General features: G+C 40.6%; 1 protein-coding gene across 1 annotated transcript; it reads right to left on the bottom strand.

The window, feature by feature from the left end:
- Positions 1 to 29: 29 nt before the first annotated feature.
- Positions 30 to 11,951, bottom strand: LOC310931283 (transcription factor 12-like; the record flags this gene model as incomplete). The annotated part of the gene is made up of 12 exons (XM_083894407.1): positions 30 to 172; positions 2,032 to 2,261; positions 4,280 to 4,433; positions 4,511 to 4,643; positions 5,444 to 5,623; positions 7,243 to 7,316; positions 7,433 to 7,529; positions 7,911 to 7,975; positions 8,077 to 8,200; positions 8,295 to 8,437; positions 9,514 to 9,613; positions 11,877 to 11,951. 12 exons carry the CDS (start codon positions 11,949 to 11,951, stop codon positions 30 to 32), a joined length of 1,518 nt encoding a protein of 505 aa, XP_083750533.1.
- Positions 11,952 to 14,555: the final 2,604 nt, after the last annotated feature.

A 14,555-nucleotide genomic window follows, 5' to 3' on the forward strand; every position in this document is an offset into this window, starting at 1 on the left:
TACCTGGTGATGTAGATAATGTCAGACGCTCAAAGATGACCCATCGGGTTTCCCGGGTCAGTCAGACTGGGATGAAAAGCCAGATGCATTGATTGTGGATCCGTCATGACGGCAGAGGCTTTCTCTTCCTCTCTCCTCCGCAGACACGCTGCCTTAGGGTTCAGGTTCCTCTCTGCCGGGAATCAACAAAAAAAATAAATAAATACAAATGCGTTAGAACTTGACTGTGTTTCTGGTTTAACAGGAATATTATTCATTTCCATCACTCACACAGACACATAATTGAGGTTAATACACCTCTGGCAGAAATGGAGTTTAAATAATTATAGTGATGTCTTTTTTTGTGTGTGTGTGTTTCATGAATAAGTCTTCTTCACTGCAGACGCCATGCTGGGCCACCGTGTTTTCAATTTACAAACTGGGTGAGGAGAGAGCAACATGCAACTTGACTTTCAGATGTTGCTAAATCCTGCAATCTGTATCGTTGAGGTCAAATTCAAGCGCGTTAATGTGCAATTTTCAAGCTTTATCAACCCCTCACAGGTGTGAATAAAGTACATTTAAATACTACAAATGATAATTTCACTTTTTTTAAATCACATAAAAGAGATGGTGTTATGCTATAAGCAACCAAAATTGCACTCTGTAATAGTAGAAGTACAAAAAAATGTCATATTACAACTTACAACTCCTCGTTTTAAATGTCCGTCCATTTACATACTTACCTCTGCTTATGGTGTAAAATTCAAATTCAGTTTCTTTATTCAGGATTTCTCTTCTGTACTGAGTGCACATCTCGGTTTAGTTCCTTTCTACACTGTGTGTACTACTTGGATATTGTGCACTCTTGTCTTATTTTTATTCATATCTCTACTGAATTACTTACCCTACATTAGAGTGTGTAATTTAATTTAAGTTTTTTTTTTTTTACCATATTGTATTTTATTTTTATTCTATTTTTTACTCTTATCTTACATTTTACTTCTTTTTACTTATATTAGAGCATATTGTATTTTATTTTATTCTATTTCTTACTCTATCTTACATTTTACTTCTTTTTACTTATATTAGAGCATATTTTTACCTTACTGTATTTTAATTTATTAGAGTCTTACTTATATTTAGAGTGTGATTTGTTTACCATATTGTATTTTATTTTTTTACCCTATTTTTACTCTTATCTTTACGTTGTCTATCTTCTTACTTATTATGCCCTTTGCACATTTCTGCACCTCTTGTCGCCTTAATTGAGCTGTTGTAAATGTGTGTTTCCCCCCCGGGGGAGGAATAAAGTCATTCAATTCAATTCAATTAAATTTTCATTACTATTTGTTGTGAGAGGAAGTACAGCTACGATAATAGTTTCAAGCACTTTTCAATCACCTGAACATACTCTGCATATTTTGGTCTAAGGCAGGGGTCTGCAACCTTTAGGATGAAAAGAGACATTTTTGTCGTCTCTCCACCCAAAAATTCATTTGGAGCCACAAAAAAACCCACAAGATGAAGATAATAACACATATAAAGGTTTTTATACAGACAAACTATATACAATAGTAATAGTCTCTTTCATATATGACATTTAAGAACTACAACATCAGTTTATACCCAACCTCTAGACCCCGTAGACCTGGTTCTTCCATTGTTTCATTGTTTGTGGCAAATTAAAGAAATTAAAATGAACCCACTTTGAAATAAATGAAGCAAATATTTGTATTGTATGTTGTTCCTGCTCAAGAAAAACGGTATGTGGATCCAAAGATGGACAGGACGCATCCAAACGTGTACTGAATATTGCATTTTACGTCGACATTGGATGTTGCACAAGATATTAAAACACTTTTATTTGTCGCCTTGATCTCTAAAGCTACGAGGAGCCACTGCAGAGTGGCTCTAGAGCCACATGTGGCTCTAGAGCCGCAGGTTGCAGACCCCTGGTCTAAGGGAAACTTGGACTTAACAAAAAGACAAAGTGGTATCTCTTTGCGTGTAAGGACACACAGCTGCCTCTCCAGTGGTGACAACACTGACCTCTGACTTGTTGCTCCAGACTGAGGATCACCGACACGGCCTGGTGCAGCACCAGCAGTTTGGTCTGCGGCTTCTCGCTCTTCAGGTGCAGCTGACACATGTGCCCGAGCTCCTTGAACGCCTCGTTGATGTCGCGCACGCGCAAGCGCTCTCGGGCGTTGTTGGCCATCCTCCTCTCGCGCTCACGCTCGGCCTTCTGCTCTGGACTCAGGTCCTCATCTTCATGGGCGCTGGAAAGAAGAAAAAATACACAATACACCCATTAATATATAAATCATTTTAAAATTATATTTATATCATTTTGGAAAGAGGAGCCCTGTCTATAGGCTTTCAGCTGAAACCAGGAGAATGTGACTTGGAAGTGTGAGTTGGAGTAACACTGTGGATTTCTCTGCCCTCTGCTGGTCACTGAGCCAACACCATGTGACTGTCAACATGAGATTGTCTCGTTTGTTCTGTGTAAGAGGCTCACATTGGCAGCGAGCTCATGTAATCAAGCAAATCTTTATAAATCAATAAATAATCTATGTGACTTTGTTTTAAAAAAAAAAAACATCTTTCAAGTTAATATTTACATTTTAGCCAAAAGAAAAAAGGCAATTTGTGTCACATGTCATGACCATTTTATTATTATTATATCTGTAGGTTTCATTAAAAACCAAACAAAGAAAAAACAATTGTAGCTGCAGGTCATTCTCGTATTCTACATCTCGATTAGAGATCTAAATAAAAAGAAAGCATGCACTCAGACATCAGAGCTGATGTCATGACGAGGTTTGTCCTGAAGTAACCTCAGGGAAATCAGGACATACAGTCTAATCTGTGAGGTCTGAACAGTTTGCTTTTAAATCTGAATGACTTCCAATGACTTATTTAACCCCTCACATCTTATTTTATACTTTGCACTACCACTGTGTTCTTATGTATTACTATATTGTGTTCTATTTCTTTAATATACTGTGTTCTATTTTATTCTTTGTCCCTTAGCTGTTTTAACATGTGAATTTCCCCATAGTGGGATCAATAAAGTCTAATCTAATCTACTCTTTTACTTTTTTATGATTTTTAGGCCTGGCACAATACTCATTTTTTACTACAGGTGCAACATTTGTCTTTTTATTCTGTTTTATTTAGACGGAAATCCCCTGTTGGTACAATTAAGTATATTAAATTGGTTGACTGAGACCTGAAAGCACTTTGGTCAACACTGGTTATTTTTAAATGCACTACAGACATAACGTTGACTTTGAGTTGATTCATCAAACATCAGAAACCTAATCTGCATTTTCGATCTTTGATCTTTGTGTTTAAAAACTGTTGGTTGAGCTATTTTAACTTAACATTTTCACTTACTGTCATCAGTAACGGAGATAATTATAAGCAGTAACTCTTGTCAAAATGAATAAAAGTGGATTGAAAACTTGATTCGGACAATGGTAAATTATTATTATAATTATTCATTACATTTCTAGAGCGCTTTTCTAGACACCCAAAGCGCTTTACAAAATTGGCTATTATTTGTATTATTTATTATTTGTATTTATTTGTTATAAATGCATATTATTGTGAAAGATAAGTAAAGGAGATAAGAGAAGGATGCTGTAGTGCAACATTATGTAAATGCCAACTGCTGTAAAACACCAAATACAAACTACAAGGTGTGCAAAGACAAGAGACAGAAAGAAAAGAGAGGAAGTAACGTCTGGATGATTAAACCAGAAGAAGGCAGTGATGCCAAATTATGGGGCGATAAGTGTCGTTAAAAACCACCACACAAACGTGTAATGTAAATCTGTGTTTACCGTTAACTGTACGTCCCAACAGCTGCTCTTTTCCCTCCTTTTTCATCCCTTAATTTACTGCAACCTCCACTGACATGAAGAAGAAATATGAGGCAGAGCTAAATGGGCTGGCCTGGACACAGCTGTCCTTCACAGAAGGGGGTCTGACAGCCTTTAAAATTAGTGAAACTGAACAGCAAGACGGCACTAATACTCGCCTTTGCTTTGAGTGGAGACTTTTACTTTGAAACCTGCTGTGTCATTACATCCTATATATTTTTTGTTTTCTATTGTATTTATTTTTTGCCCCAAATAGAATAAAATATACTCTTATCCACACCATAAATGTCACCAGAGAGGCCTGACTCTGCATAATCAGCACAATTAATACTAGATGCTTTTTTCTTCTCTGCAGCAGGCTTCACACAACAGATATTTCATTCTTTTAAAGGTTTTTTTTGCGTTACCTATCCCTTGCGCTGTTGTCGTCTTGCGCTTTGAGTTCGCTCTCGTCGTCGGATCTCTGGCTGTCGGAGCTGTGACTGTGGTTGGTGTGCATCATCTCTTCCCTCTCTCTGCTCTCCATCTTCAGCTCCAGATGACCCTGAATCCCCAGACCTCCTGTGGATGGATATCACACAAATGAACAAGAAGTCCTCACAGATCAAAGGTTGAGAAGTGTGGATATGTGTGAGTACGGGGACGGGCGCAGAGAATTAACTCGCCTTGCATAGGCTCAAGTGTGACCCTCTGTCTGGCTGGGTACGGGTGGCCGTTCTGTGTGCGGCCCTGGAAGGCTGAGTGGTTGCTGTTCATATTGACAGCATCAACCTTTATGACACACAAAGAATGAATCAGATCAGAACAGTATTGGCACTGAGAGAACAGAGCACATTAAAACTGTCTACATTGAGCGTACGTGGTGCCTTAAACCGTTTCTTTAAGACAGTGAGTCACACACACACACACACACACACACACACACACACACACTATACAACTCTTAGATCCAATCAATGATGAATAACTCACAACATCAACATCTGCCCTCTCATTTCCGACGCAGATCTCTTGCTCCGCAGAATTAATTTAATCTCAGACACTTTTAATCCTTCCCTTTAAACTACATATAGTCCCTAAACATACCACTAATTCTTTTCAGGAATTATTCCCCCCCCCCCCTTAACCTGGACGCATTGTTTATAAAATAAATAAATAAATAAATAAATAAAAAGTGAGAGAATTTAAAAACCCCTCCCCCCTCTCCCCCAACGGATTAGACTAAAAACCCCTTTCCACTCCGTATACTTCCACTCCAGCTGCGATAAAATCCCCTTGGTTTGCTGAAAGGGAAACATGAAAAAATGGAGTGTGTGATGTTAGCACCCCCCCCCCCCCCCCCCCATCACCCCATCACCCCACACGGAATCACACTGTACACTCTCCATACAAGGGTGACACATCACAGTGCTCTCCCATTGTGCTCTGTTTCCTATTTCAACAAACCTTTTAAATGAAGAAAACATGCAAATATAGCCACCGGAAAATTCCCAACAAATCCCCAACCAGCATGCATACTGTCATACTGTCCTCACACACACGCACAACATTTCAAAGTAATGTTTGTTAACCATGGCTGGAGTGTGACAGGTGAGCTGCAGAGTGTTGGCAGGGCCTTGCTGGTGGCTGTGGTGGGCCTGGTTCAGCAGGCCGTGGATGTCGGCGGGCAGAGTGGCTGTGGGGCCGACGGCGTGGTTCCTCAGGACGTGGATCACATCGTCAAGTCTGTCCAGACGGTCCTCCACCTGAGACTGCAGACAATAAAAGGCAGGGGTGTTTTGTTTTAACTGTAGCTCTGCAACAAACTCCGTTTCTTAGCTGCAAGTCATGTTATGTTGCATCCATCCATTATCTACCGCTTTATCCTCCACCAGTGGGTCAAAATAGGGGTGCTGTGCCTATCTCAGCTGACATTGGGCAATAGGCGGACTACACCCTGGACAGTTTGCCAGTCCATCGCAGGGACACATGCCTACAGTCAATTTAGAGTGTCCAATTCACCTAATCCCCTTATTGCATGTTTTTGGACTGTGGGAGGAAGCCGGAGAACCCGGAGAACCCGGAGAAAACCCATGCACACACGGGGAGAACATGCAAACTCCATGCAGAAAGGCCTTTGTTTTCCGACTGGGGCTCGAAACCCGGGAAGTCGTGTTATTTTAAAGACACTATTTTGACTTGAGATACCATCCTCAGTCTTTAAACCCAATTTTAAATTTTTAAACACGTGGCATGTCATTTCTGCCACTAGGGGTCTCTCAATCAAAACAACAACAAAAGCCCTAGTTCGATGAGGTCAGGAAGCAGCGTGGGTTCATGGGAATTGTTGTCTTGTTTTGCTCTCCCTGATTGCAACACAAAGAGAGCTTCAGCTGCAGAATGTGCAGCAAATGGCGCTGAGTAGTCGTGATCATTTAGTGGCAAATGTACAAAATAAAAAAATAAAAAATAGACAACACGCTGGCTAAGTAGCAGTACTGAATATTTCCTTCCTCACTCTGATGTTTCATAAGGGTTTGACCTGGATGCTATAGCAGAGACAGTAAAGTGGATGATGTCATTAAAAGTCTGTTGTCTTGAATAGTATTAAGGATTTCTATGCGTTTAAAGAGTGACAGAAATAGTTTGTCCTAAAAAAATATATAGAATATTAGTCACATCAAGTTTGGATATTGAGATATATGAGATGTTACATATATATCTTTAACTAATATTGACACATATTTTAGTAATTGGTATTTAAGTCAATCAATCAATCAATCAATCTTTATTTATATAGCCCACAGTTTACAAAACATAGTTTGTCTCACGGGACTTCACAGGGTTGGTAACATCCTCTGTCCTTAGACCTTCGACCAGGGTAAGGAAAAACTACCAGGGAAAAAAAAACCCTTGTAAAAGGGAAAAAGGGTAGAAACCTTAGGGAGAAAGATTTAAGTATATTGGTTAACTAATGAAATTAGTCATCTAATTCCTATTTTTCATTCATCTTCTACCACTTTATGATCCACATGAGGGTCACAGTGGCACTGGAGCTAATAAAGGCGGGCAACATCCTGGACAGGTCGCCAGTCCATCACACGGTCAACAAAGAAAGACACTCATAACTACGGTTAATTTAGAGTGTCCGATTTAACCGCTGTATGTTTTTTGGACTGTGGAAACAAATAGAGAACCTGGAGGAACCCCCCCCCCACACACACACACACACACACACAAGGAGAACGTGGTCTGTGTTTCAAAAGTTTTAAATGATATAGGCATTATGGCCCAACAGTGTACAGTATGTAAGCATGCTGATATATGTATTTAGGTTTAAATATGCTGTACTTGTTGGATTGTTTTGATGTGAAATTTCGGGGTTTTTTACCATTGATATGAGAGAAGACTCGTAGTGCGGTGAGACGGACGCCTGTACTGAACTCCGGGGCCACATGTTCGTGCCTGGAGGGAAGAAAACAACCAAAACAGAAAAATGAAGATATCCAAAAAAATATTAAAATAAATCACATTTCCCTCTGTGTGTGGCTCCTTGGGCTACATCTACTACTCCAGTTTACCTGCAGGTTCAGCTGAGTTTGGCAGTGGAGATGGAGTCCTCACCGGCGTAGATGAGCTGGAGGGGAAGCTGCTGCTGGTGTGATCAGGAGAATAAATCTGTCCATAGACAGGGAGAGAGAGAGAGATTGGGGGAGGGGTGAGAGCAGGGCATGCATCATTTTAAAAGCACAACTTGTCATTTCTGCGTAAGGTTTTACAGCTGCTGCCGCAGCCTTTGGAGCAGGCTCGTAACCTGAGCTAAACTCATCAATTCTGGTCATTTTACTAGTCACCAGCCAATAAAAAAAATCCAGCAGCACAAAAGTAGCCCTTCGTTAATATGCACTTGTCTGTCGCTGGCAGGGAGGAACAACTATTTCCTTTTTGCATTATACCACTGAGACTCCAGGGGCACGGGTTTATGTGCCGCTCTGACTGTCGGAACATAATAAGACATAGATGTGTTGGTCTAATGGGATTGAGATGGAGGATACTTACAGAGGCCAGAGCTTTGCCCAAGGTAGCGCCTGTCTGTGACCCTCCTGATACATTTCCCTCTCTCCCTGAGAGGATAAAAACAGCCGTCGTAAAACATAAGAACAAAGACGTCTCGGGAAATCTGAGCCGAAACAAACGGCGGAGGTTAGTTTCTCCGTTTCCTCACCTGTTGAATTCTCTGAGGCGTTGACAGATGGAGTGCGCGGCGTCGTACAGTTGCGGTGGAAAGTGGACATGGGTGGGAGAGGCCTGTTCATATCAGGAGCCATCGCCGCGTGTGAAGCGTAGTCCTGAGCAGTAAAGCAAAGGCCACGGTTAAATACACAGGAGACCTAAAAAACACACCGTGCCGTCAACATCCAGGCTCTTGAATGTAAATCTCACCAGGTGACTGTGCGGCGGTTGCAGGATGCTGTAGCTCCCCGGTTGTGTTTGGTGGATTGTGGCTGCTCCCAGTGCACCTTCATAGCCCTGCTGGTTCAGCCCATTTACAGCATTCCAGATGTCAGGCGAATTGCTCATTCCCTCTAAAAAAGAATAACGATATGTTATAGCCTGCACAGGAACAGCATCTAAAGCAGCCAACGCTGCCATGCAGCTCGACAGGAAGTCTCTATAGAAACAATTGAATCCCATCACTAAGTTTGACTTGAATTAAAGCGAACGTTTACCACTGACAGTAAAGTGTATTTGCAATTGATTGATTCAATGTTTGACCCTACTAAAAATCATAGAGCTCTTAAAGGTCCAGTATGTAACATTTTGTTTGTATGCTTTAAAATGAAAATAGACTGAGAATAAGTCTTTTATATGCACTTGCACGTGGAAGCGGAAGCTTACTATGCAAACAAAGAAGAACAACTTCCTTTCTGGAATCTGAAGGCCACCATAGTTTTTTTTTTTTTTTTACACACTTGGGAAAGAGAGTTGTAAGCAGAGGATTCCGTCATTTGTTCCAATCTGCTGTCTCACCATTACATGTCACTAATTCTGTCACACTGACCCTTTAAATAAAGGTTATCAAATACAGGATGTAACTCTTGTAATGTAATTTTAACTCTAGTTTTTATATCATTGCTCAAATAATAATAATAACTTTCTTTTTTCTTCCAGTGGCATCATCAGGTTAAAACTTTGTTCAAAGACTAAAATACCTGTCGAATTATTAAAATCAGCTTCAGCTGTATTTTGAATTTACCATGAGACAAATCTATATGTAGCATTTTCCTTATTACCATGTTACAAGGCTGTTTTTTGGTGCAAAGCACCGCTTTAGCCTTACGGAACCATTGGCATAATGTAGTTTAATTCCTATTTATTCTAGTAAATATACATTTTGGTTGGTTTTGTGCTAACATGTGACCTGATTGCAAGACGTTAAGGAAGAATAAGAAAGAAAAGAAAAATGGGCCAAGACAGAAGACCTCCTGGATGAGAAGCAGGTCACAATTATCTTCACAGGACAAGGCTTTATGATAATACCTGATGACTGTTTTGGAGCTTACTGAAAAGAAAACAGCACTTGTACAGAGACGATGGGCTCGAGTCAATCGTTCACCAAGCAAAAAATTGTCGACAGACGATATATTGTGTTTGCGCTCACCGAAGAAGGTGCTCGCGAACACGCCAGTGGCGGCCTTGTTGGACGGATGTGAAGATAAGTTCTGGTTGATGTCATCGTTTGTGGGAGGCTGCCCATAAACCTTAAAAACAAACATGTATATTTTACCATCGGGAAAGACATAAATACTACTTTGAATTCCATATATTATGTGACTCAGACCGATCTCACTGACACAAACGCATGAGTAGTGTGAGCACCGGCTGAAGCAGCAGTATTATGAAGACAAAGCAGAGAGCTGATGCACACTTATAGCTATTGCGATAATCCATAAGCTGCAGATCCATGCACCTCCTCATCCGGATTTAGCAACCATTCACCATGAGAAAGCCCTGCCCTAATCATGATCAGGTTCGGCTGGCTTCAGGAGACTGGGATACAATTCCCTCCGAAATAAAATTGAATTACAGGCCTCCTCGTGCTTAGAAAGAAACCAAACAGAGCAGTGAGTCTCACCATAATGCTCTCTCTCTCTCTCTCTCTCTCTCTCTCTCTCTCTCTCTCTCTCTCTCTCTCCTGCTGGAAAGCAAATATACTGTAAATATCAAGCAGATCAAAGCATTAAACTAAAGACGCCGTCGGTTTATTTGTTTTCTTTTTCCTTTGCATGTAAGAAACTGGCTCCACACGGTCCATATGCACACAACCCTTCACATCAACACATGCTCACTCACTCAAACACACCAAGAGGTCTGGGCTGCACCTGCACCTCCCTCGATTGCTTTGATGTGCCCCAGGAAATGAAAATAAACCTCCCTGCTCAGCATCAATGGGGTGTCAGTTACCCGGACGACAACTTCTGTAAAGCAGGTTATTAAAGACTCTCTTGAGTCTTTGCTCGTGCAAGCACACTCACAGGCTCTCTAACACACTCACACAAAGACACGCATACTTAAGCACACACACACACACACACACACACACTCGCAGCCATGACCCTGGCTGGCATGAGTCCCATGGTGATTGCGGGCTAGGCCAAACAGAGGAGCCCCTGCCGACACTGGGCCCGTCTGAGCCGCCATGGGCAGCATATGGTGGAGGATAAAGCCAATTGTCCTCCTTACCATCAGCATAGCAGGCGACCCGTTAATAATGGTCACACCCCCGTCCCAGCACGCCCTCTCTGGCCCCCACTGGAGAGAGGCCGTCACCATGGCATCCTCTTTTAGCATAGCATTGATTTGGGAGCCATCAATCATGGTATCACAAATGATAAGGGACTTTTTAAAAAAATAAAGGAAAACAACAACTAAGAGGGTATTAAAATAAGATTAAAAAAAACCTTTATTTTTTCCTTTTCGTTCATATTTTGAAAATTTGAAAAGTTATCTTTCATGTAAAAACCACTGATAAACTTGCAACACACACAAATTCAACTTGCTATTCACGGCCTATGCTGTGCTCCACCATGGCCAACTCCAGCCACATGCAACCAATTTTCTGCCTCTGTGATCCACGATGTCTGGATATGGTTAGTCTCACAGAGATCAAAGCTGCCTTTGATAATGGCTGCAGTGGTGGAGGAAACTGCCTCGACATAGCAGGGTTAAATCAAATAGAAATAGCAGCAATCTGCTTCATGTCAAGATGCTTTTCTGCTGCAAGGCCTCACTACATGGTGCTCAGCGACAGGAAGCATGAATCTCAACGGAGCATTTGAACATGAGTTTGTCAACATAAAACCACTGAGTGAGTGAATAGGTGTAGGCCACCCCCCCCCCCCCTCACAGAATTGTAACATTAATGTCGGTGTGTGTGTGTGTGTGTGTGTGTGTGTGTGTGTGTGTGTGTGTGTGTGTGTGTGTGTGTGATTTCATCTTGATTATGTTAGAAAACTAGATTCTTGTGTAAACTCCCAACTCCAAGACAATTGGTGGCTGCAATGTAGTCACTGGGCAACAAAAATAAATACATTAAAAATAAAAAACAGTTGAACAAACTCTTGCATTAAGTTTGCTAGTGTTGGAATCACTTTGGTCTAAATAAGAGAAAGAAAGCATCATCACATAATCACAGCAGTGACAATAACACAGTGAGTACAACACAGCTCATTCTGTCACTCAGTCACACACAGATAAATACACTTGTGCAACAATCCTCTGTCCCAGCAAATGCTGTGTGCAGGGCAACAATCCCACTAAGGTAAACTGCAATACTTCTTACTTTTATTATAATTGAATTACATATGTTAATAAGACAAAACAAATGTTGTCAAACCACTGTGCACAGACAGATAAAGCAGAAAAAAAATGAAACAAGTGAAACATCAAAGCAGAGCATCATCATCTAACATCTGCAGGATAAAACTATAAAATGTAATATTTATATAAAGAAATGTTACTCACTGATTTCATGTTGTAGCAGTACATCAATGAGTTGTTGTTGTTGCCTGTTCCAGACACAGGATGAGCACAGTACATTATATATCTCTTCTGCACGACTCAGTCCACACGCAACTCCTCTGTCCGAGTGTCTACTCATGTATATACAGTCCACATGTACTCCCTCTTCTAACCTTCCCCTGCTGGTCACGCAGCTACCCGCACACAACTTATGCAAATGAGGGCAGGACCATTCCAGGCAGAGGAGAGGGGTGGCCAAGGGTTGATGCCATTGTTGCGCTCCCAAGTTCAAGAGTGATCCAGAACAATAATAATAATAATAATAATACTCCTCACTGACTCTTTATTATTTACAATCATACTTATTATATTATACTAATTATTACTATTTTTGAGTCAATTCAGTCATGTTTATAAATTAAAATAATGATGATGATGACAAGGAGCCTGTTTGTTGGCAACAAAATGGCAACATTTACATTCACTTTGATTTTAAACGATCAGGGAAATCCACACCTATGACCACACCGGGCTCCTGTAAATGCTGTGTTGTTCAAGTGTCGTCCTCTTTCTATGAGATCCTGCACTGGTGTGAAAGCAACAAGCACAACAAGCTCAGAGGAGATCTCTCCTCCTCCTCCTCCTCCTCCTCCTCCTCCTCAGTGAGCAGTGATGATGATGCCATGAAGATTAGCTCCTGTTAGACAGGTAAAGGTTTCCAGTAAACAGCGTATACCACATATACCCGTCTGACCTACATTTACAAATAGAACTTTAGTTTGTAGCCACGTGAGGAGTTGCAGGCTCCTGCAGCAGCAGCTGGCTTAAAGTGTATTTATACAGTAGACTGTCTGGGTGAATTCTTATCGAACAAGTGTTGAAAAAAATCCACTAGTGTCTGCTGCTCTGCTGGACTTCACTGTGAAACAACCCCCCCCCACTGCACGAGCACATCAACAACTTACAGTTTCTGAATGATAATCGAAAGGACCTCTCTGCAGCTGCCTGCACTGCTCATGTTGAAATGATTTCGCCAGAATATGGAAGTTTAAATAATACGAGGAGTTGATCTGCAGTGTGATGCACTTTATGTATCATAACAGAGAGTTGACACAGCACAACACAGGCTAACAGTGTGTGTGGGACACACTGTCCTGGCAGAGCGCGCTGTCCTGGGGAAACCTCACAAAAATCCAATCAAATAATTCCCACTGCGGCAGCTGCAAAGTATTTATCTTAAACACATTGTCTCACTAACCCTCCAGTGTTTACACTGAAGCCACAGGAGACTGTGGCACCGCGGCCAAACCAACATTTCCCTGGAGTCTTTCCAGAGCAGCTTTTTTAAATTCATCTTTGAGATGAAATGTTCATGATGATGATGATGATGTTTATGACTTTTAATGCTCAGTCAGTGTCATTTAACAATGATTACATACATACAGAATGTAAAAAATGACCACTGACTGTACTGATTATTGATTATTGGAACGCCCATTTCTGCCAAAGTGAACTTAAATGAATGACTTATTATCTCAATATGATGATTTACTATCTCATAAAAATGACTTGCTAACTCAAAAATAATGACTTACTGAGTGACAATATTATTTATAATATTATGCCTATATAATATGTATATAGACTCATTTTGAACATTAAATGTACAAAGAAGTACCTTTTAGGGTTATTTATCTAGGACTTTGCAATTATTTTATTATTAATTATTTAATTATGCCAATCATACACAGACTTATAACTTAAAATACGTATTCATACAATTATCTTACAATAATGACATACTATCTACAAAATAAAAAAAAAAATTTTTTTGTCTTATTTTGAAAATCGGCAGAAGTAGTAGTGTGAGTCAAACACCATCACATAGAACCCGCCTATTGCAGAAGCTCGATGATTATTAGGTGATTAGTGTTTACAGAGGCAAACGTTACCTAATGAACTGATCTGAGAGCAGAGAAACAAACAACACTCATGTCAACTGGTCCCAATCGACTTGAAGGTGAGCTGCAGAGTCCACACGGCTTCCTTAAAGTCAAAGCCTAATCCTGACAGTCCACACTGGTGCTAACTGGGTTAGGAGGTCAGTCTCCTTGTCCTCATTAGAACAATCTATCCAGCGTGAATCCCTTTTTCAGAGAATAGATGTTTGTTTTTTCATTAAATTAAGATCCACTTTATTCAGAAAGAATGCTTTATCTAATGATGGAGGCAACAGCGCTGTCCACTAAATGACCTTTTTATCCTGACAGAGATCACTTCTCTTATCGGCAAAGCAAAGCGTGCACGACACACACGTATCTCGGCTAAATGATCCAAAAGCAAATATATACAGTCAACCTCACCCTGAACTTTGCATCAATCTTAGTTAATTGCCGTCTTGTCAGGAGTGTGATTATTCAAACAGGTAATGCAAATGTTAATGAGCTCACATTTGCATATCTTTATTTTCCCATGGTTGAAATGTCATTGGTTATGACGCTCTACAATGAAACATGTCACTGCTGATGGCCCCCTGATACGCTGTTGGCCATTAAGAGGCCAAAGAAAAAAAGAGCAACTGTAGGGGATGGAGGATAAATAAATAAGAAGTCACGCTCAAAGCTAAAACGGGGATGTTTATATGCAAATGAATAAAAACATATTCACATAATCGTACACCAT

This window comes from Microchirus variegatus, assembly GCF_963457635.1.
Source record: "Microchirus variegatus genome assembly, chromosome: 8".
NCBI classification, from domain to species: domain Eukaryota; kingdom Metazoa; phylum Chordata; class Actinopteri; order Pleuronectiformes; family Soleidae; genus Microchirus; species Microchirus variegatus.